The sequence below is a fragment of the Electrophorus electricus genome, chromosome 25 (genome assembly GCF_041902795.1).
Source record: "Electrophorus electricus isolate QZ-2024a chromosome 25, ASM4190279v1, whole genome shotgun sequence".
NCBI lineage: Eukaryota > Metazoa > Chordata > Actinopteri > Gymnotiformes > Gymnotidae > Electrophorus > Electrophorus electricus.
Genome location: NC_137521.1, coordinates 4412207 through 4436256, shown reverse-complemented (window position 1 = coordinate 4436256; position 24050 = coordinate 4412207). Strand labels below are relative to the sequence as shown.

The following is a 24050-nucleotide window of genomic DNA, read 5'->3' as shown; positions in this document are numbered from 1 at the left end:
TGAACTTGTCTGATCAATGGAGTCTGCTGACCTCCTCTTCCACCTCTCCATGTTGTCTCAAGTGTGTTTTCAGCATGTAATATGATTTGGCCCTGACATATCAGGCCCTTTACCTGAAGAAAAGAGAAAACCATTGAATTAACAGATAATTGACTTAGAAACATATTCATCCTCATTCTCTAGCCCCCTGCCCCCCCCCCTTTCTCTCTCTCTCTCTCTCTCAGTCATCTTGCATGATGGGCAGGCACTAACAAAGTGAACAGAGCTTTGATGACAGCCTATTGTTACACCTTCCTGAACAGAGACGGGCCTGACTGAATATAAAGCTGCCTTTACATTGAGTGAATTGCAGTCCGATGTCCTAAAACTCTCCCCAGATGTTCTATAATAAGGAGGACTCTTCAAAATCACACTTAATTGCTCACAGTATGAAGCCGATACAGACATATTTTACACCTACACTTTTGATTGGCAGTCCTAAAAGGCCAAAGCTCGGCATTTCCTGCTATTCATCCTTAATTACCTCAGCACATTTCCAGTAAAAAGAAGCTTCAAATGCATACCCATTCAACAACACCAGCCCTGGCCTGCAAGGGAAAAAAAAAACAGGCTAAGCACAGTTGCTCAAATAAAGAATGATAAAGACATTGTTTATCATTGGTCTTTGTGGAAGTGAGCCGATATATTCATATTGAGTTGTTTTAAAGAGATGTTTTAAATCATAACAGGTTGTATATATCACTGTTTAAGCTCACTTTTAGTCTGTATTTGAAGGCTGTGCAGTTTAAACAATGTAGTTTAAATAACCATTTAACCTTTTAATAACCTTCAATCATTTAAATATATAAAGGTATATATGAAATTCTGACATTCAAATGACTCAGAAATTCATGTAGGTATTGGGGTTGTAGTGTCTAGGTCCCAGTGAGCGGTTTTGCTGATGGGTAGATGTTTTGAGCAACCTACAGTGCTAAAAAACCTGATAAAATTGCTATAATGCAGAAAACCACACAACAATATGAACAGGATTGTCAGAATTCGGGATGCTGTCAGTATAAAACAAATATGAATGCATTAACTTCTCTGTATGCATCTTGAAAGCTGCTTGCACTTTTCTGTACATATAGTCTCAGATGTAAACATTTGTATTCATAAAGTCAGTACTAATATTATATTGTGGCTTATTATGACCAATGTTGCTAATAAGAAATAACAATTAGCAATACTTATTTCCAGGCACATTCCAGATACACCTTACTTAAAACATTTGGAAATCAACTAATTACAAAATTAATCTTAAACACATTTGTCTCAGACAGAATTTATTGTACATAAGCAGTGAGGAGTTCTTAGCCTCTAAATTTGTATTACACTACACAGCAGAAATTATTCTGATTCCAATTTCATTGTGTATCAGGGTATGAAATGACAGATTAAAAAGTGAAACAAAATAACAATGAGATTTCTGTAATTGGATTCATATGTCTTAGATTAATATGAACTTTATTAGTATCCAGAGTATGTGTCATTGTGCAAGTGAAAAGCTCTATTGTTGGTTAATATGGAGAGTGAATGCAAATGCCACAAGCAATGCTAGTAATTCTTCCTCAGATATTATATATATATATATATTGATTGTATATTTCTAAAAAATCAAAAGGCCCAGAATGGTTGGATTGTTCAATAGAATAAAAGGAGTACATGTCATCTAAATGTATATATGCAAAAATATTTTTTTTTCCAGGTGTCTCACTCAATATATGAATCAGAATGTCAAACACAACAGGTAATGTAGATTACGCAGTTAAACAAAAAAAATATATAAAATGCAGATGGAAATACGTTTGCATGTTTGGCTCCCTCAGTGAGAGTTCACAAAGTGCACTGTAATTACTGAAAAACAAAAACAAGACAAGAGTACCCTAGTCTTCTTGGGAAGATTGTACGGCTGCAAAGGTATTAGACTTAATGAGGATTGTTAAGTCTTCCCCTGCCAGAACAAATAATTTTAAAAGAATGTGAGTTTTGACAGAAAAAAAAAAAACGCACTTGCTTTTAACAGCTTCCTAAACCATTTTCATATTAGCGCAGATTGCTGAGTGTCCATTACTTCGAAAGATGAACTGCTTGGCACAGCAGGCCTGTGTTATGATAATGTTGGGAAAATAAGGATGCTTTAAAAGCTGATTGCTTAAAAGGAAGATCTGATGTAATCAGAGGTTTGCTCTGATCTCGAGCAAAGCAACTCCTACAGTTTCCTTCCAGACAGGTTGTTAGAAATGCTCAGTTATAACAATGTGGAGTCCCTACATTATTAGTATCTGACCTCCAGTATTGACTCTATATACGTTTACAAAGGTTTTTGTTCCAGGAGATTTTTTTTTTCAGTAACATGTAATTCTTGGACAAATCAAATGAAACCCTGAAATTTCTCTCTCTCTTTCCTTCCCACTCTCTCCCTGTCTTAGACTCTCTCTCTCTCTCTCTCTGATTGTCTCCTTCCCCCTCATTAAGTATTGTGTTTTGAAGTACACTGTGTAGAAGCCCCTTGTCCACAGCATATTAAATGCTTTGTAAAAAGGACTATTCTATGCCTAATTTATATCCTTCAGTCCTGTGCCAGAGCACTGCCACAAGTCCTCCCTGAAACTCACTGGCTTCATATGATGTCCTATTTCCGGGTCTGAGTTACTTACCTCAGGTTGTGATAATGCTGGGGCTGTTTGTCAGTGACGAGAGGAGAAAAAGGAGGAGGAGAAGGAAGATGATCCAAGGCTAAGCACTGCAGATGTACTATTCTAATGCTCAAAATGGTTGTGTCATTAGAGATCAGAAGGAGGTCCCTGGGGAGAGATTGACTGCCGGTGCTGTGGTGTGAACATCACGTTACTGCGCCATGCTACTGCACCTCCTCATGATCCAGGCAGCTCACAGTCGGATCTTCTATGCCGTGCCTGCATGCAGCATATGCTTTCGGAGCTCTGAAATGGCCAGGCTAGGATCGGGGGTGCCAAATTGGACCACAAGGCAACTTTTATTTATACCGTCAGACAAAAATTGAACTAAAACAATAAATTTACTCGTAACGTCCGCGGATCAAATGAATCAAGAGATGCAAAATATGTTACATGGTGAGGAGACATCACTCAAATGGGACATATCCAGCAAATATCAGATTTACTTGGTTGGTAGGTCCTGGCTGAATTTCAACACATGTCTCTCCCCTGGTACCTGCTTATCGGTGCGCACAGCATGCTGCAGCCCTGCAGGGTTCTCTGAGCCTGTAGAGCCTGTGGAGTAAAGTGTGTGTATGTGGGGGGGGGGGGGTTGCAGTGAGGCCACTGGCTTTGGCCCTGATGCCCTACTGCAGATCAAAGCTATATCTGCAGTTCACTTCCATTCATCTTCCATTTCTTCTATGCACCCCCAAACATCCGGCTCTGCATCAAAAATAACTGCAGTGGCAGTGCTTTACACAGTGAGTGAAGGCACTGCTGTAGGCAACAAACACTAAATTTATCAGTTGCTCAAAACAAAACAAAACAAATACTCCAGCCATTTCAAATTGATCATAGACCCTGTTAGAATTTTGGGGAAAATTTGTAATGACATTTAAACAGCATTTACCAGATCCTGATTAATAATTTCTTCCTGATAGTAATTCATCTGTAACGCACCAATGGCCTATTGTGCTATCACGCTGTTAAGGTGGTTCATGCATGGGAGCTGCTCTGTCCTTTCAGCTTCACTTTTGCAGCGCCTATCAATCACCTGCACCTGTTTGTAATTTGTGGACTCATTACCCTCTGCATATGCACTCACCTGAATATAGCCCTACCTGTCTGTGTTTTACTCCCAGTGTTTTAATGGTGATGACATTTGGATTACCTTAAATTAACTCTCCAGGCCCACTTCACATGGCCATTTTTACCACTACTTGCTCAGTGAGTGTGACTTCAGTTCTGATTTCTACAACTGTGTTAAATGTATGAAGAAAATTAACTTTTAAATAGCATCTAATGTTCCATTTATTGTAAGCATTTTTATGTTTGGCCAATCATTTTTGTCACAGGTTGGAACTGAGAGTCACTCAGTGTTCTTGCCCAGAGGTTGAATTTAGCTATTGGCCATCATTCAAGAGGACATTAGCTGCATACTGGCTTTGTCCTAGTCCCAGAGAACATGGCCTGTGTGCTAATGTGTGACTGTCATCGCTCAGAATGTAAAGACCTCATTCTTTGTGAGGACAGGGCAACAGTGCTCCAACCCCATGTGAAACTGACCCTATTCCACCTGCAAAGACATGGGATTACAGTGTGATAAATACTGACCTTGAGTCCATCCAAGTTCGGATACAAAAGGGGGGGGGGGGAGATATTTGGCAACTTTCTCTAAACCATGTAATGTGGAACAGAAATGAATTTGTATTCATTGTTGATGCTTGTATAGTGCATTGGTTGGCATATCTTAAATTTCCCCAGGTTACAAAATGCTGATCAAGAAAATCTGGATTTGGCCCTGTATCACCTGAAGGCATTTTGAACTTTGATCATGTCCATTATTGTGGAAGCCATAATAAAAGATGGAAAATGTAATCCAGCATCAACAATTATCAGCCTCAGTGCAGTAAATTAAAACTCAAGTACCTTTTATTTCTCCAATGACTAGTAGTTGTTGATATTTCACTGTCTGAATGTCAGTGTAAATCAACACAGATTGTCATTCCCTGTACAATCAGTAGCTGTGTAGGGGGGGGGGGAATCTTCTTAACATTTAACTTTCTTAAAATCTTTTGGGGATAAATGAAAATTGATTAAAATTATTGTGACTGGAAAAAAAGAGATTGTCTTAGGTTCATTTGTGAAACAATGGTGCATAAATATAGCAGCAGATTTATTTGATACTGGTTTCGCGTCACTGAACGTTCTATGTCCTGCTAACTACTGCCATCTAGTGACGAATCATTAAGATTCCAAGACTTTGTGTACTATAAATAATTTAGTGCAAAAAATGAAAAAGATACAAGATTTGGCCAGTGAAGATCGTGGAAAATGATAATGCCGTGTTAATTCTAAAACCTCTTCCTGGGTTTTTCTACAGTATGGTAGTAGGTTTTTGAGAGGGCATTCTTGTTTACTAAAATGTTTGCAGGCTTGTTTAATGAGGATAATTAGATGTCTTATGGCTAGTTCCACAGCAATAAAGAAATGTTCTGAGCTTTTTTTCTTTTCTTTTTTTAAATTATTATTATTTTTTTATTGCATTTGGTTGTTGAAATAATGGCTTTCTTAATGAACCAATAACTCTGGGCCTTTAAAACAAAAGACTTTAGAGTTTCTATGAGCATTATACTGTTTTGGTGGTCTAATCTAGGAGGTCATTAAGGATGGGTTAAATGTATCAAATTCTGGGTACATCCCTGGAGCCTCTAATGCAGATTCCCTTTCATTTGTAGACGAGCACATTTTTTCCAGACTGTATTTAAAGAGATGGTCACCAGATAGTGACAATCTTTTTTAGTATTTTAAAGTTTGCCTTAATATAATTAGTTCCAGGCAGACTCATATATAAACCCAAGATTTTATTTGCATTATAATTTAATTTTCTATTTCCATACTATGTATTGAGTCACTTCCATCCTTGCAGATTGTGGTATATTTTCATAATCTGAAATTATGGTCATTGTTGAGTGTTTAAAAATCAGTATAGAATCCTGCTAATAAAGTTAGCTAACCAATGCTGACCTCCCAGTCAGTCTCTCCGATGAGAAATGCGTATTACTTGCTTGAGCTGCAAATGTTTTTTTCTGGAGCAGGGACATCAGCAACCGAATCAATTCCATACTCTAATATCAAACACAAGAGTCAGTAATGTGCAGCCAACAGGTAAACTTATTACTCCCTGTGCCTTTAAAAGTGCTCAAATGTCTGTATCTGGACCATTTAAAATGAAGTACTCAAAACTGACATGAACTATGACAACGACGAATCAGAATAGGAAATCAAGAATATGCCATTATGAGAGAATTTATTATTGGTGTTTTTAACACTACCACGACTTCCATAATTTTAGGAAGCAAAAAGTAAAAGACAACAGAAAGCAAACAGAAAACGTGATGGCACAACAGATCATGCAGGAATGTGTGCAAAAACACAACATAATGCTGTTACAATGAGCTGAAAGACACTGTACAAACTACAAAGAACAGTTTTTACAACAGTAAAACATAAGGGTTTAAATGCAACACCAGATTAAGGAGATTATTTTAAAAATGAATCTTATAGTAGGTTCAATAACACTTGTAAAGAGCAGAAAATAAATGTGAATAAGTAACTGATGACCCAACAATGAGGTGTTCCATTTGTTGGGATATGGAGCTTAAGTCACAATACCAGTTCGTTTCAAGGAAAGTCAACAAATCAAAGTGCAATGTAATACAAATCAAAACAGTAATAAAAGTTAAAGGGCTTTTATCCTCCTGTTTTTTTTTTTATTATCAAGATCACTTTGATAAATATTTTTTAGAACAATCAAAAAAGCAAAATATTTGTATGTAGTAATGGAGATTTGCAAACAAAAGCAGCATTTGGGGCTTCCATTTAACACCACCATACAACACCACCATACGGTGACATTCACATAAATACCTGCTTGGATTTTAATCTTTGTATTGCAGCTTCAAAGGGATCGCTCACTGGTTTCAGCATATTGACAGGCGCGAGGTAATAAGCCTCACGTAGGCCTTGGAAGATGCCATACTGACCTGCAAGCTCCTCCTCTGGAATAGTAAAATTGCTAAGTAACCACTGCTCAATGGTCTCTCTGTCAGCAGCTACGGACTGATCCGATGACTCGGGCTGCGTTTCAGCTGGGGTTAAGGCTGCAATAGCTGTCATGCAGGTGCCATCATGGAGAATAATACTGTCCATTGATGGACACGTGGCTCTGGGCTTGGTGCTTCCCAGCTGGGGGCTTCTCTTCTTGGGCTTTGGGCTAAGGCTCTGAGTGGGTGTATAGACGCAACTTAAACTGTTGCCTTCACTTGTGCTTTTAGTACTAGGGGACCTGGTGCCATATTGCGCAATGAAGAACTCATCTTCGTGCTGCAGGCTGTCGATCATGATCGCGTCCTTCGATGCAACTTGCGCCAGAGTTGTGCCCCTACACTGAGGACTGCTTGTACAGCGAGTGAGGTCCACACTCATGTCCAGCAGCACACAATCCGAGTCCAGATCAACGTCAGAGTCAACTGAGTTAGGGTCAGAGTCAACATGGTCATCCACACCGTCCACAGCATTCAAGTACCTATCGTTGAGTCTGGGGCACTTTTGCCTGGGCGACTCGAACACGACTCCTCGAGGCAGCAGCCGTGACGGCTGGCGCAGCACGGGGGCTGGGTTGAAAGCGGTGTGTGGGGCACTAGGATCAGCTGCCATGTAGCGCTGCACCGACTCCGGTACCACCACCTTGTGGAGCTTCCTGCGTGGGCTCAGGAGGCAGGAGAAGTAAGGCAAGCAGCTGCCCACGATGGGTAGCAGCGAGACAGGCCGCAGGGCTGAGACAAAGTCCTCCAGCTCCTGGTAGGAGGAGTGATCGGAGTAGGGCACAACATGGACGTTGGAGTGGCAGGAGACCACAGGGCGGCTGGTGGGCAGTACGGCAATGGTGGGTTGCTCTTTGTTCCAGGCCAGCAGGTTAGAAGCTGTGATTTCGGACTGACTGACTGCACGGATGCGCCCGGCACCCCGCTCTGTGGTGAACACATCAGGGAGCTCGAGGGTCTGGAGCGTCTCCAGTCGCTCCACGTCCACCTCTACCCACGTCTTAAACTCCATAGCCAGCTCTACAAGTAGAGACTCCTTACCCAGGGTATACATACCTGTGTACAGAAAAACCATATTATTGTACTTATGAAATCTCTAGGCTGTAGTCACCTGAGAAAAGAACCCACTGCAGGACCTTGTAACACACATACTTTGATTTGATCATTTAATTTAGTAACTGACACCAAATTGTCATTCAAATTGTCATAAACTAAAGTAATTTATATATATATATATATATATATATATATATATATATATATATATATATATATATATATATATATATATATAAAATGTGTATATATATGTATGTATATATATAAAATGCACAAAGCACGTTTATTCATTATGTAATTCCGTTGTCTGATAGTAAAAACTATGATGTGCCAAAGGACCTGAGACTTGAGACACACAATGAGTCTCAAGTCCTTTGAGAGACATTGTATTAAATAAAAAAGGAGGGGAGGGGGATATAAACTGCAATTCTCACCAATGACCACAGCATAGTTTGGATGACCTCTTATGATCTCTTTTATCTGCTGACAGGCTCGCTGGCGAGAAGGAATAGACCGAGTGGGGTCACAGTTAGTGTTGTCCAGATACAGTACATCAATGGTAGTGTTGTTTCTCAGGCATGGCTCACGCAGCATTGATGGTGTGTAACGAAAGTCCCCTGTTGACAACACAGAAAATCCTAGGAATTGTCTGAGTGCAAATACTTCCATTTTCACACACTGCATTATAGGCAACACTACTTGCAAATAGTCATGGTAAGTTACATTTAACCAGAGCTTACCAGTGTAAAGAATGGTGCCAAAGTACCCTTCAAAAAAAAACATAACTGCCCCAGGACAATGGTTAGCGTCAATAAGGGTAACAGTCATCTTTTCTTTCCCAATGTCATCCAATGGCAGCATGTGTGGTTCCCCAACCTCTAGAGCATGGATCCAATTCTCTTTCACCTGTGTAAGAGAGCCAAATCTAATTTTAAAATAACAACTGGAACAACATTCTGGAATACCATATGTATTCAAATAATACCCGAGACAAGGGATAGCCTTGTCCATATGTAGATTCAGAGTTGCTCGCAATGTAATTTTGGTGGTATTTAATTTTAAGGTAGGCAGTGATTATAATGATAAATTTAGCCAATGTTACATAAAGCTCAGTGAGAATGCATCAACCCCGGACTGTCCTGGGAGTAGATACAAAACAGACACCTGTAGTTTAAGTTTTAGGAGTTTGGAGGTCACAGGTGAGCAGTAGATGGGACGGTTACTCCAAGTGGATGTGAGGCCAGAGGTGTGGTCCGTATGCATGTGCGAGAGGAAAAAAAGCCGAACATGGCTACACTTTCGCAACTGCCAACAGTCAACAGCAATGGGAGTGTAGGCTATGACTTTCCCATTCATCTTTACTTTTACCAAGCCTTTTGAGCTCCAGTAGATAACGAGTATTATGCTTTGTTAGCGAGTTTGTTTACTTCCACGACACAAATCCAAGTATGCTGCAGAGCCATCTAGCTAGCTAGAAACCGTGACAAGACAGCTACACAAATAAACGTAGTTAGCTAGCCTAGCTAATAGAACATGAATGTAGAATATGTTAACGTTAGCTAGCTAACGAGAGTGGTGGGTGTTGCCGTTAGCTTTACATAGCTAAGGCTAACTGTTCCATGCTATTACCGTCAAAGTAATAAAGTATTTGAAAGGTATATTAGGTCTACGTATACAATTCTTAGATTACTTTTTGTTACGGAGTAGCTACAATAATAAAACCTAGACAGTCAGATCCAGTGCAACTGTAAGTAGCTAGTTAGCTAGCGTTAACCAGGATAGATAGGTTAGCTAACGTTAGACGGTGTAAAGCCAAACACGCCATCAGTGCTGAGTGTATTTGCCTTGGCTAGCGAGCTAACTACACAGCGGCAAAAGTCATTTGCTGGCTGTAGTGTTTGTAAGTAACACAGTAGCATTTAAAATGTAAAATTTAAAATTATATCTTGGCTACAAAACACAGCCAGGATCCCCGTTTCGTTGATTTGGTTGGGCCGCCAAGAAAACACAATAGTCCGCTGATGCTTTCGTTAAAGCTACAGTACTCCATCTCATGTCAGTGTCTATTTAGCTGCTTTTTTTAAAATTAGTTTCTGATAAGATCTTTAGACTACGTCCGATGCTTTTCTTTTGTTTTCGATGCTTTCGAAATTATCTTAAATTACCAGTTCGCTTCTTTTCTATAAGTATGTTTTACATCAAATTCGGAAACGTACAGCCTTGGTGAAAAAAAAACAACTATCGATATATTTTTGACGAAGATGCTACCTATGAAACTACATTCACAACGGAGCTAGTTATGTAATGTAATGCAATAAATGTAGACCTGTTTTATATAGTCCATGCAACAAAGTTACACAGAATCCTACAATTAGTCTACCTTAAGCAAATCCAAACATTGCTGTGAAAAATAACTTCAGGGCTATATTAAATACGTGCCACCACCTATGGTAGACATTTGACGGTTAATAACGCCTAATAAAAAATAAACATGTTTTCTTCCAGTAAATTTACATTTACGGCATTTAGCAGACGCTCTGGATAAGAGCTTACAAAAGTGCTTTGTCATTTTCTCATAGAATACGTCCTAGCCAGTACAGTAGGTTGGAGTCCAATATACCAATGATCTAGAATACTGTAGAAATACAGGGATCACTGTAGTAGGAAATCAAGAAACGTGTGCTGGATCCTTTCGTGAAAAAACCCCCAAAACATATAGCTAGGTAGAAGCATGATGCAAAGTTGACTTTGGTATTGACACCAAGAGTTATATATGCACCCAGGTAACTCGGGTTTACTCCTTTGTGCTCTAGTGGCCTGTTGTTTCCATTAGGAATTACTTGACGTTTTTGTTGTAGGTTGCTATTCTCTGCTTATCCACTAGAGGGCAATAAGACGCATTTATTCTGAATGAGCCACACTTGACCAATTCGTCAACTAAATGAAATGTGGGTCATGCAAAGTTCGCACGTCTGCCTTTCTTGACTTTACACTGGGCGTTTCTGAAATGGCTGTCAAACACAATAGACTTCCTCCGCAACTAGTATTTAATAAGTTATTAAGAGCATGCAGCAGATAGAGGATTTCAGTAAATAGAGGATGTTGGTAAAATAAAACCTAAATAAGATTAAAAAGAAAGGAATAGATCAGTGCCAAACCCCAAAAGCCTGTTTTATTTAGCAATCAGAGTAGTTTAAATTTTTTAGGTGCTTTTGTCAAATGCTTGGTTTTAGAGTTTAAAGAGTTCAATAATTATGCCCTGTGGAAGTTTATGAGAAGCAATTTATTTGGGCCTTTCTGAAACTAAAATCAAGCATTGTACAAGAACCACCTATACCTCAGTTGAATTTCTATCAGTTTACATACTCTCTCTCAGACATATCAAACATCATTTCAAACTGGACTTCCATCGCTACGCCCAAATCTTTCTCAGGACCAAATCAGTTACATCTACCACTCAATCACTTAGAAGCATATCTTTCAGAAATTAAACTCTGGATGAAACACAACTTTCTTATATTAAATAGCAACAAGACCGAGCTTATCATCATAGGCTCAAAATCAATCCTGAGTAAAACTGGTTCTTTCACTCTAACCACTGATGATATAGCTATGTCCCCTTCCCCTGGTTAGAAACCTGGGTGTTATCCTCAGTGCAATTCTTTCATTTGGCACCCATGTTCATGCTACTGTTAAGATGTCCTTCTTTTACCTGCAATATTACTAAAATCCAACTCTGCCTCTGCTAATAAATCTCTCATTCATGCTTTCATCTCTAGCCTCTCAGACTACTGAAACACTGTCCTTGCAGGCATTAGCCCTTCTCTCCTTCACAAGCTTCAGACGGGCCAGAAATCTGCTGCCTGTCTTCTCATTCAATCCCAGGTACACCAGCACATTACACCCATCCTCCAGGATTTTCACTGGCTTCCTGTTAAGTACCACATTCATTTCAAATCTTCCTTTTCAAATACAAAGCTCTCCATCGTCCAACACCTAAACTGTCTGATCTTCTTGACTACAAACCCAATCGCTCTATCAGATCTTCTTCTGCCGGGCTCCTTACTGTTCTACACCCAACCTTCATAGCTTTGTTGATCAGGCATTATTATTACTATTTTAATATCATCATCATTACCATCACCATTGGAGCATTACCTTTATGTCTTAGCAGTGTCTCAAGAAAGCAGAGATGCTTAAACGCATGCAGAGGAATAAGGATAAAAGGCACAAATAAAGTGAAAACCAGAAAGAGACTTAGTTAGTTCATTATTTCCATTTACTCAGAAATAATGAAATAAGAAATAATGTACAATTGTACTGATTGCAATCCCACAGTTGTTTACCAACAATTATGTACATACTGTACTTTATACTGGTGTGATTCCTTCATTCACACTGTATTTGAGCAGAGAGCTAATGAAACATAATAAAGTGAGGAACACTCACAAACACTGAGTCAAATATATATATATAAAAAAAGGTATGTTAAAAAATTCCAAGTTATGATTTCACTTTATTTTTTTATGGTTGATGCATCTTCATAAGTGCATTACTGACAAGCTTTAGTCAGAGAGGACATAAATATCTTGGTGACTTTGTCCAAGTCTTGGTGTGTTTCATAGAGAAAGCTTTGTTTTCAACATGGCTACATGTTGGCTACTATACTGAAAAAGCTTACAATGCCTCCAGAATACATGGCTCTAGTATTCATTTGAATGTTATAGCAAAGGGGATATTAAATTAGAGAAAATGTATAACTGAATATTGGATTATATAATGATTTAACGTTTGAACCCTGAATACAACATAAATTATACAGCAGTTACAAAAAAAGTCAAATGGGCTAGTTGATGTCCTGTGGAGACAAGAGCTGAATAAACATGAATTAAGTGATCATTTCCTGAAGTCATCCAGCACTACTTACTTGCATGCATTGCTCCTCCCTTACAAACACAGAGCTGAAAGGCAAAATCTGGATGTAAAAACCTGTTTCTGGTGCCTGTATAAAATGTTTGGGAAATGCCTGTGTGTGTTTGCATGGCCTTAATTTTGCCTATTAGAAATGCTACACTATAATGGCCTATAATGCTATTAATCAATGTCAGACTATATAAATGTATTGTTCCATTAGTGCAATTCTTAAGCAATGTCATAACTATAAATACTTCATTGTATGTAGTAGGCAAATGAATAAATGAAGTACATCATTGGTGAGTAGTTATTGTGGAAACCAAATTTGTATTTTTATGTGATTAATGAGCAGCCCTTATATATATATATATATATATATATATATATATATATATATATATATTGTATAGTGTGCATTGTCTTTAACATTCCTAACATATCCTCATTAAAACTGCACTTTGAAGTTAGTATCAAATAAATGCTTGAAATTAACTACTATTAATGTATATTGTACACATTCAAAGTTACTCATTTAAGTGTGTTCTGATAAATAAAAATTCATGATGACTATAAATAATATTTTATAATGAGATGATGCACCATCATGATTGCACACTTTGGATAGCAGAGTGGTGCAAAGAATACTGTTTTTCATATTTGTATGATACCTGTGGACTAGTTAGAAAGAACTACTTTGATCACTGAGTAAAGAATTATTTAAAATGTCTTGTACACCACATATCTGTTTGCCACTATAAATGATTTAATTCCATATTCTAGCCTTCCCCTCTTGTCCCAGTGGAGTTATAATGTTTCATAATAAGTTACAATGGGAGCAGACTCTGACAACAGCACACTCTGAGCATGTATACATCTACAAGATCCTGATTACTGGTAAAAATCAGTTTGTCAATAAATGAACTGAAGTGTTCACATGCACAATAATAATGTGATTATGTAAAAAAGGACAAAAAAGCATATGAAAAACAAACAAACAAACAAATTGCTATATGGGATCAGTGAAATCGGGGGAATTCTCTACAATGGATCTGATCTTAAAACCTTGTCCTTTTTGCCCGGCTGCAGAACAAGAGAGCCCATGTTCCACTTACACTGACATAAAAAAATAGAAATCTGATAAAGCTGTTCATTTGCCCAGATTAATTAATTAATTAATTAATTAATTAATTAATCTGGGTTTTGCTTTGTGTGATGTAGAGCCGAACACTGATAAACGTTTACGTGACATTTTACATAGGAGTCTTATTTCCCTTTGCAGGGGTAAATGCACTCAGTGGCATTTGCAGGAAAGCACTGAATTACATTCAAAATAGACATGATTTATAGAAGCAAGCATTTCAGTTTGCTTAGAAAGTCCCCTGGATCCAGTCAAATGTTGTTGTGCTCCAGCGGAGTACCAGGACAGAAGTGATCTTTGTCTAGTCTCTCACTCATCTGTGTGTCGATCGGAGGAGCCTCCTTACAGCAGAAGTATTGCTTCCAGATCCGCTGGAACGCCGTGCGGAACTTCTTGATGCGGAATGCATACACGATGGGGTTGACGGCGGAGTTGCCGTGGGTGAGCAGGATGGCGATGTAGAGAAGGAACATGGGCTTCTCGCAACCAGGGCTGAAGAGTGTGATGCAGTTCAGGATGTGCAGTGGGAGCCAGCTGGCGGCAAACAACACAAGCACAAGCGCAAGCGACTTGGCTAGCTTCAGCTCCTTGTTGTAGTACTTGCTGGGGTCGCCATGGCCCACACCAACCTTCTTGTTCAGTTGCTTGTGAATCATGTAGAAGATTTCTGTGTAGATGGCAAGCATGAGGAGAAGGGGCGGCAGCACCCAGCTGAAGAAGTTGAAGTAGACCATGTACTCCATGCTGATGACATTCTCGAACTGGCAGGTGATGACCAAGGTTGGGCTGAGAGAGCCGTTCCTCTGCTGCAGATTGTGCAAGTTGTTCCAGCCCAGCATGGGCGTTAGGCCCACTATGAAGGCCACAGCCCAGCACATGACCACTGCAAAGCCAGCTCGTTTTGGAGTGACCACTCGCCTGTAACTGAAACAAAGATATTTATGTTATTTACACTTTCTGGTCATCGGTGAGAATTCAGGATTCAGTAATATTTTGAAAAGCACATGTTGCTATACTGAAATGTTGACATTTTTAGACCCAGACATTTGATTTATGTCAAGTGTTTGCATACATTCATCACCCTGTAAGCAAATGCAATGTGCTATTATTTATCCAAATCTATCAATAGGATCAGCTACAACTGTTGCTGACAGAACTACTAATAGTTTGTAGGGTGCTAATGTAATATGATCCAGTTGAGGAGGCTCCTGCCCAGGGCAAAGTAGCTTCCCTTTCTCAGCCATTATTTTACTAGAATCTTTTCCCTGTTCAATCCAGAGCTCTGTCATCCAGACGATTACTTTGATCACACATATACTTCACCAAACAGAGCTGTCCGTAGGCAGAGATGTCCTCCCCAAGATGGATGCTATTACTAGACTATTTTCTTTTTCCACTCCATGTGTATCTTCAGGTAATTGGATCTACAACAAAGTTACCTGCCTTTTATTGACCTCTTTAACTATTCCAAATGAACTCCTGATCTAATTCAATTAGAAGATAAATTACTTTGGAAAATATGGAGAGACTAGCATATGCTAACACTGCTAAACTCTTCAAAATATCTTTTTTTTTAAAGCAGGCTGTCAGAACCATGCACCAATAAGTAGTTCTCAAACCTTCAAGATTAATGTGGATTTCAATATGTCAGGTGGGGAAGGTAGTTATCTAACTGCACAGTAAGCAACATTTTCACTAACAGACCTGATTTTCATAGCTGACTTCCCAAAGTATCAGAATAGCAAAAAACTTCCAGAGCTTGTCTAGTCAAACTGAAAAAAAGATGGAATTTATTCTTCTCATGCCTGCTGCATGATTATATTTATTTCACAATCCTTTATTTACTTCTCATTACTATATGATGTTAGTTACCTGCATGTAACATATATTTTTATTAATTCTTTATCAGTTCATGAAAGAACATTTTGTCAAATTACAGCTATTTCTAAATGTAAATTAGGACTAGAAAAATATCTTAAATTTCCCAAAATATTCTTGAGTCAGTGTGAGAATAAGTATTCTCTCAAAATGTGTAGTCTCTTTATGATTCACCAGTTACCTGGAGGGTTCGAGAGTCTTAGTCACGTCATATTTTGTTTATTCGATGTATTTTCTTAATTTCTACATTTAGTTGATACACACTGGTTCAGCATTCCAGTTGATATCTTGTCACTGAATGCTTTATACAAGGCTTTCTAATTGCTAAATGACATTATTAAGAGCTTCCATTGTGCACACTGAAATGTTACCCTCCTCCTGACCCTTTACAGGCAAGCGTTAGCAGTTATATGGCATAATTATTATTATTATTTGATATGGTAAACAAATATTACTATCCCAATGAACTGTACAAAACCTTTATATTTTAATGATGCACAATAAAAGGTGGTGTCATTAATTAATAATTAGCATTATATTACTCATCTGTCCTGATTTTCCAAATTCATCTTTCATGTGTTGTCATGTATTATTCTAGAACAATTATATTTGTATGTGTAAATATATTTTAATAATAATTTAAATGCTGTTTCATCCTAACATGATTTATTCATCACAGCAAAATAACTGCTCAAACAAAATAATCACATCTGGAGCCCAAAAGGTCTATACCTTTTAAGCCTCAGAAACCCACTGCTTTTCTGCTGTTCAGAAAAGTTTTAGATTTTGTGAAAACATTCCTACAATGGGGTACTTATGTTAAAATTTCACTACTAGTAGTCCATGTAAAGTCCAAAAGCAACAGCAATTGCAATTCTGAGAGTCTTGTTCAGGAGGCAGCCATTTTGTTCTGCTTCAAATGCTGGGAGTTTTGCCCTTTGGGAGTGGGGGTAGGTAATATCTCATTCTTTTATTTATTTATTTATTTACTTACTTATTTACTTATTTATTTATTTAGGGGGCAGACCTTTTGATGATTTTGACAGACCTTTTGATGATGTATGAGATTTGATTGGTTGGCTGAGACCACGAGATCTGTCCCAAATGCATGCATCTCACTGGGAGCTATACAGCATATTTTCGATCTAAAGGTTATCTCTGGCATTCACACTATTAGAATGGTGCCACTGACAATTTGGCAGGAAGAATATATTAATAATGTTCATATGGCATTAAATTCATGTCTGTCTCCTTTTTTTGCTTACTTGCGTGGTTTGTGTGCATTGTCCTAAATGGATCACACTGACTAGAATTATGGAACACAGAAAAAAAGTAACTTTGTGTACACCATAGACAGCTCTATGCACCATAGACAGATACATACACCATTGATAGATGTACACATTATAGATAGATGCTTACACCATAGATACTTTCCTTTATTTTCGTTCTCTTTTTTGTGCTCCTAATTGTCCTGCAGCTCATTGGTATTAAGTCAGAAGTCTACTGCTTCACTATCCAGGGAGTCATACCAAGACCACTCCAGCTCCAAGTACAGAGCCCTAATCTGCTATCCTACTGTTTCTCTCTCTCTCTCTCTCTCTCTCTCTCTCTCTCTCTCTCTCTCTCTCTCTCTCTCTCTCTCTCTCTCTCTCTCTCTCTCTCTCTCTCTCTCTCTCCTAGCAAATCAAGAACAAAGGGCACCTTTATAGGTACAACTGTTAATATCACTGCTCTGATTCATTATCCGTTTGTAATGCCATTTTTACATTTTTCTTTAGTATAGGTCTACGTCATTTGAGTGTCACAGTGCTTCCATCTACATATGCTTTAATAGTCTACAGTATATAGGAAGATTAAATAATTCATTTCATAGTAAAACTATGTAGGTAGGTATAACATGTAAGATAATGCAAATGCACCCAGCCGCACTAAAAACCTTAGTCTGCACTGATCATTTGTGAATGAACCAACGATGCACAACCGAAACACTTGCAGGTAACCTATATATTTGTTCGGGTTCCCACTGCATGTTTCATCATAGCCGTCAGCGCAGTGAATGTCGCCACTATAAAATCTGAAATCCTGTAACTTTTCATGCACTACAGAAACACCTCCAGCACAGAAGGGTAGTAATTTTACCTGGTTGGAATCTTGACTCTAAGGTACCGGTCAATAGCAATAGCCAGCAGGGCGAGAATAGAACTCTGGGTCAAAACCAACACTGTGCACGCGACCAGTAGGCAGCTGTAAAAGTGAGTTTGAAGTCCGATACTGATAGTTATCGCCAAGGGAATAACGAGCGCTCCCACCGCGATGTCGGCTACTGCCAGAGAGACAATGAAACAAAATGTTGTATCTCTCAAAGACTTGTTAATTTTCACCGCCCAAACCACCATCACATTTCCTATTACCGATGACACGGCAATCAACACTTCCATGCCCATGTAGAGGGCTTGAGCAGGGGAGAGAGCTTCGGGCATTCTCGTAGTCCTTAGCGCAATAAAAAAAAGGTTCAAAGGGATAATGGATTTCGGAAGAAAGTGACGTTAAATTATTTGGTTGTAGTCCTCCCATTAAATAAAACGCTTGTCATAAGTAGGCTACTATGTTTTCCCGTACAGCAAGCAGTATTTAAGCTTATTTACGCGCATGTTATATGAGTGAAAACAGCCAATAAAGAGTAAAATACATCATAGAAGATAAATATCGGCTTTTGTGGGTTATCTTAGAATGGGAATATTGGCTGGCTTTTGTACGTTATCCTCGGGTAATACAAAAGCGCCTCTTCAGATCCACCTGCGCTTGTGCAGAACCTCCTACTGCTCACATGTCTTCATCCGAACAAAAGAATTCGGTATCGTCTTCATTTGTCACCTACAGTGATCGTGTAATCCCTCGTATATCCAAAATATCAAAAAATAGGTGAAACTGCGCTTCATGTCTGCGTTAGAAAGACAAAACAAAATCCATCCAGAACTGGTAGGTCTGGTGCTATTCTGATAGTCCTGAGAGTATACTGGCTACGCGGGGTTCCAAAATAGCCCTCGTATATGTTTCCATCCAGTTACGTTGTTTTAAATTAAAACTGCTATAGCACACCACTTCTGTTAATCAAAATATCACCAAACTGCAGGAGTTTCGTTGTAAGTGTTAAGTATTAGTTCCATTTTCTTTTCTGAAGGGCATGGGGGAAAAGGCGACACCGTCCCGAACGCGGCTTACTGTCTGCGCATTTGAAAAAAATGAATTTTGTAAAAAATATACCTCAGTGTCTTCACCCTGTGGTTTGAAATACTCCAAAGGTTTATCCTTCCTCAAGCAATATTAGCGAACAGAACGTTGCGCAAAATAAGGTGTATGAGGTCGGCCGTGTCTATATGTACTGTAATATTAGTGCACTGCACTGAACTCATTCTGAGAGACTGGGTGTAGCTGATGACAGCGCTCGTTGTTGTAAGGACATTAACAGTGCATTAAGTACCTTTTTTTTTTTATAACAAGGTGTGTAAGGTAGCTTATCTAACAGTTTTCAGGTCAAATAAAACAAATCAATTTCACAGGAATGCTAAATATGATTTCACAATTAAATACACAAATTAAAAGAGGCCTACTTTCGGTCTTGATGTTGCTTAAGTCGTACATATGAGTTCTAAAAGTAACTGAATTACCAAATGTATGAGCACAATTATATGAGTGTAAAGTAATTCAGTGTTGGTCTAATGTGGTATGAAATTTAGTTTTTGGTTTCTATAAAATATAATCAAAATGTATTGTAAGGGCCTCTTTTAGATGTACAGAGCAGATCATAACTCATGGTGTTGTCCCAGCTTCAGCAAAAGGACAGAACTCAGCATTGGCGATTCTGCCTGTTCTGCTGTTGTGAGCAGAAATTTAAGTGTTGCACAGTAATCAGCAAGAAAGTAGGTTGCATGTATATGTCCAAAGCATGGTAATACTAATGCTCTTTGCATTTAACAAGCATTTAAAAAGGAGACAAGTATGTCAGAAAAAAATTGGGTTATACAGTAGAAGACTGTATGTAATATGACTGTTACGTTTTGATGTTGAGGCAATGGAACACTTTTATGTCCCTTAGATTGGTGTTCATTTGTAATGCGGCAGTGTCAAGGACTTTTTTGGGCAATGTCTGTCAGCTCAAGCTAGAAGTTTGTGTCAGAGCTCAAAAATAAGGGGGAGAGTCTTGCCCGTGTTGATACAGGTGCCATGAGAGATTTATGGGGATTTTGTGAAGAGAAGGCACAATGCCTGTCTGACTTCCATAACACAGACCACTGGAATTTCACTTGCAGGCTGTGTAGATGGCTCTAGAGACTGGTTTTAATCCCTGAACTCTCGAGATGAATATACCCAAAATCTTAATTGTAAGATTCAAAGGGAGATGTTTTGTTTGGTTTCAGTATGATTAGGCCAAGGAAATGTATTCTTACATAAATCCTACTGAGGAATGTATATATTGTCACCCAAAATCACAGTTTAAAGTAGTTTAAAAAAAAAACAAAAAAACAACAAAAAAACAACAACCAGATCCTACTTTAAAATAACATACATGAAGCTGAAAGCTGTGGCAGGGGCAGGAGCTGAGGTATTTCAAAAGGGCACTTTGTGGAGGCTCTTCCAATGGTACTTAAAAAAACCTAATCATACATTAACACCAGATGGTTGCAAATAGCATAGTTAGCTATACATGAATGCTTTGGCCAAATTTGAGCAGTTCACTAACTTATTATGTTGCAAATGCCAAGTCAGTCTTTGATAAGTTTATACTCTTAAATCAGATGAAAGCTAAAAGTATCTTTTAAAACTCTTGTCAAACACTTTTTTAGAGCCCTTTTATGTGCACTATTAATTTTAAGATAAGAGGGAAGGGGCTCGGGCATATACAGACACAAGTGTCTCTTGTGCACACTGCTACCTGTGCTCACAAATAATATAATTCTAATATTATTTTATTAATCTTATTATTTTATGAAATTATGATATACTTGGTTCTACATTTAGACTCTGTAGGCTTTAAGATATTATTTAAGGTCTATTTGAATTTTCAGTCAGTGGTGCTAGAACATAGTTGATCCTAGTTGCTTGAGTTTCTTGTGCATGCACAAAAGTGCAGAGTCCTAACCTGCAGCACTAGTCTCAGCATGGGTGTGTGGGTGTTTGGGAAGGAGCTCCAGACAGTTCCTTCCTCTCAGACAAAGACACAGTCAGGTACCAGGACACCTGACTAAAGATATGTTACAACAGTAAGAGGAAGCGAATAATGTAGACAGACAATGGAAAAATGTTTCTTAAAATAATCCAGATTGTGGATCATTTACCTGTTTACCTACTTGATGAAGGAGTCTGGGGCATTAAGCATTCAGAATTATAGTGGGTAGAGAATAAACTGTCTAGGTATTTATTATGGCAGGGTGATTCTCATATTTGTGTAAATGGAATTTAGGCAGGTTTTTTAGTTGGGCTGAAGGGAATGTGTGTGCTATGACCATGTCTGACAATTAGGCAACGGAATTATAGTTATACTCCTTTAGATCAACTACTTGCAATCACTTGCAAAAATTAGATCATATGGCACAATACCAAATGGGTTACTTCTGATTCTTTCTCAAAATATCCCCAAGTGTAAACGTAAATTTTAATTTCTGTTCATTTGGCTTCAAGTGAAACACCTCTGTCTACTACTGGGACATTTTTCATTGAGGTATAATAAATTTTGGCTGAAATCATGCACATTTTGGCTGAAATCTCTCTTTTACCATGTCAAATCTCAGGTACTTCTGTGTTTTAAAATACTGCAAGGCACATCACAATCACAAGATTTATCACCACAAACTGCAATATGGTACTTTGTCCATTCATCTCATGCATCCCTAGTATGATGTAGATGACTGCCATGCAATGCAACTAGAGGGAGATAGTGGCCTACAGATTTCAAGGGCTAGGACAAGTATTTTATAAACGCAGATTGTCTAGAATGTTTTTTAAACAGAAGGATCCTAAATCTACTATTGGCCAAAAGTAACATCAACCAGCAATATGCACACCCTGCTCAGGATCATGGCCAGACAGGGTTGTTGATACCCCTGTCCCACCCCTACCTGTTGGGAATACAGCAGCCTATTCTGACCCTTGCAGACCTCCTAAAATGTCTTGTTTGCATTCCAAATGAAACCTTCAGATTATTCAGAAGGGTTGATGCCATCAACACTATATAAGATACTTGCTCATTCAACCATTAAAGAATATTTTTTGTATTCTACTCCATTCTTCGAACCTTTATGACAGCATCCTATTCACATAGCAGTTGGTGAATTGCAGAGATGACACTACTGATATTGCTTTAGCAGCAGGTGTAATCTCTTGTTTTGGTATGTCTTGTTAATAGACAGTGACCTGCAACAGAGTGCTTGACTTGTGGCAGAGCAGTGCAAACAGTACTACTTTGACCTGCCAGGGAGCAGTCTAGCACTCTGGTGTCATAAAAGAGATTGCCTGATTCACTGTAAGGTGGTGGACTCACAGCATGAGATCCCAGGCTGACTGGAGCCTGCCCTCAGCCAACAATAAAGCCCAACTCAGCTGACAGCAGGAGGCAGTGAGAAAGAGAGAGAGAGAGAGAGAGAGAGAGAGAGAGAGAGAGAGAGAGAGAGAGAGAGAGAGAGAGAGAGAGAGAGAGAGAGAGAGCACTGAGTCTAACAGCAAAAGTATCAATGGCTGGAGAAAAATGGCCCCCTGCAGCCTTGTAGTGGAACAACCAGAGGCTATATTTTATCTCTCCTGTTTTTCCAGATCTGACCAGTGAAGCATAAATTCAGATGGGGTCTGCACACGGCTTGACTACGAACCTAAGACATTTTTTCACAGGTTTACAGGGAGAACGTGTATTACATACATAGTAAGCACTTGGTTATTTGTTGTATTGACATATTTTGTGCTTTAAATGATCAGTTCAACCAAAAATGAAGATGAAATGCCAATGCTTTTAGTAATGTATGAAATCTACAGTACCTCAGCAGCTAATTAGCACTGAATAATAGGAAGTGTGCTAATGATGGTTGTTTTTATTCAGCACTTGTGACAATGTTCTAGGTCAAAGCATTCTTTTAAGGTGCATGATTTAAATGGCCTACTATGCTTGTGTGCATGTTTTAATTATTCCCTCCTACCTGCTGTAAGTACACATTCATATCACCTGGGCTCAGTCGGTTGTGAGTACTCTACTGAACCCTTGGCATGCTCAGCTAATCAGTTGGCTAGGGCCCTAAGACAAAGCTATGGTAGTATTCCTGAATTGTACTTGCTGTGTCCACAGTCTACAGGCAGCACTTTGCTGAGGACACTTTGCTTATTCCTGCTAATGACTGTTCCTCCTAATAGTGCTTGTGCATCATGTAATTTTTAAATTGCCAGACACTTGCATAGAAATGCTAGGCATTATCGAAGCCTGCCCAGACTCACTGAACTGCAACGGCTTTTAGCAGAGGCCCTTGAAGATAAACAGCTAAGCTGTTGTGACAGGCCTCAAGAGGCCATTGGTGGAATAGTGCTGGGTTTTTGCAGTGTTCACTAGGGGAAGTCCACATTCTGTAGTCCTGTGTAAGTCTACTCTAGGGTGCCACAAGGGAAATTCTGCTGAATTCAGATACAAAAACAGCTCTGCCTAAATGTGACTGAACATGTTCGCATTGCAATAGAAGAGCAGAGCCAGAGGTTTCATTGTTTATATGACCAATATTGCCAGTACAGCTACAATGGAACTCGTCAGAATCAGTATACGAAATACACAATATTGATGCATGGAAAGCAATTGGTAAACAATATATAGATGCAACAAAATGTTTTACCAAATTATTAAAAAATGTGGTATGATGTTCAATTATAGAGGAATACATTCTATTTAAAATAAATTACACATCAGCAATTGTAATTATTGTGAATAATGAATACATCATTTAAACATTCAAAGTACAGGTTGCAAAAATTATGTAACCTAATGTACTAATGTACTAATGTACCTTTTTCTATCAATGTTTCAATCAATGAGATGACATTAGAGATGTAGGTTTGGGTGCTTTGCTGTGCACAGAAATGCACTCAGCCATGTCCTGATCAAAGATTTACCAGAGAGTCTTATCAAAAATTATTTTACAGAGTTGAAATGGGTTATAAAATGTCAAAGCTTGCATTTTAATTAAATAGGCCAAATTATATACAAAT

The 24050-nt window shown here is 38.6% G+C and overlaps 2 protein-coding genes across 2 annotated transcripts; both read right to left on the bottom strand.

The window, feature by feature from the left end:
- Positions 1-6010: 6010 nt before the first annotated feature.
- On the bottom strand, positions 6011-9904 carry dclre1b (DNA cross-link repair 1B). Its single transcript, XM_027030091.3, has 4 exons — positions 9047-9904; positions 8623-8788; positions 8317-8499; positions 6011-7879 (listed from the first exon to the last, which is right to left on the bottom strand). Exons 1-4 carry the CDS (start codon positions 9236-9238, stop codon positions 6636-6638), a joined length of 1785 nt encoding a protein of 594 aa, XP_026885892.3. The 5' UTR covers positions 9239-9904; the 3' UTR covers positions 6011-6635.
- A 3313-nt stretch (positions 9905-13217) lies between these two features.
- On the bottom strand, positions 13218-19187 carry adora1b (adenosine A1 receptor b). The gene is made up of 2 exons (XM_026996937.3): positions 17955-19187; positions 13218-14858 (listed from the first exon to the last, which is right to left on the bottom strand). Exons 1-2 carry the CDS (start codon positions 18293-18295, stop codon positions 14186-14188), a joined length of 1014 nt encoding a protein of 337 aa, XP_026852738.3. The 5' UTR covers positions 18296-19187; the 3' UTR covers positions 13218-14185.
- Positions 19188-24050: the final 4863 nt, after the last annotated feature.

Coding starts and splice junctions, on each gene's coding strand:
- dclre1b (XM_027030091.3), bottom strand. CDS start 9,238: ATGAATGGGAAAGTCATAGCCTACACTCCCATTGCTGTTGACTGTTGG. Junction 8,789..9,046: donor TCCTAAAACTTAAACTACAG/GTGTCTGTTTTG, acceptor TCTCTTACACAG/GTGAAAGAGAATTGGATCCA. Junction 8,500..8,622: donor TGGCACCATTCTTTACACTG/GTAAGCTCTGGT, acceptor TGTTGTCAACAG/GGGACTTTCGTTACACACCA.
- adora1b (XM_026996937.3), bottom strand. CDS start 18,295: ATGCCCGAAGCTCTCTCCCCTGCTCAAGCCCTCTACATGGGCATGGAA. Junction 14,859..17,954: donor AGAGTCAAGATTCCAACCAG/GTAAAATTACTA, acceptor TCTTTGTTTCAG/TTACAGGCGAGTGGTCACTC.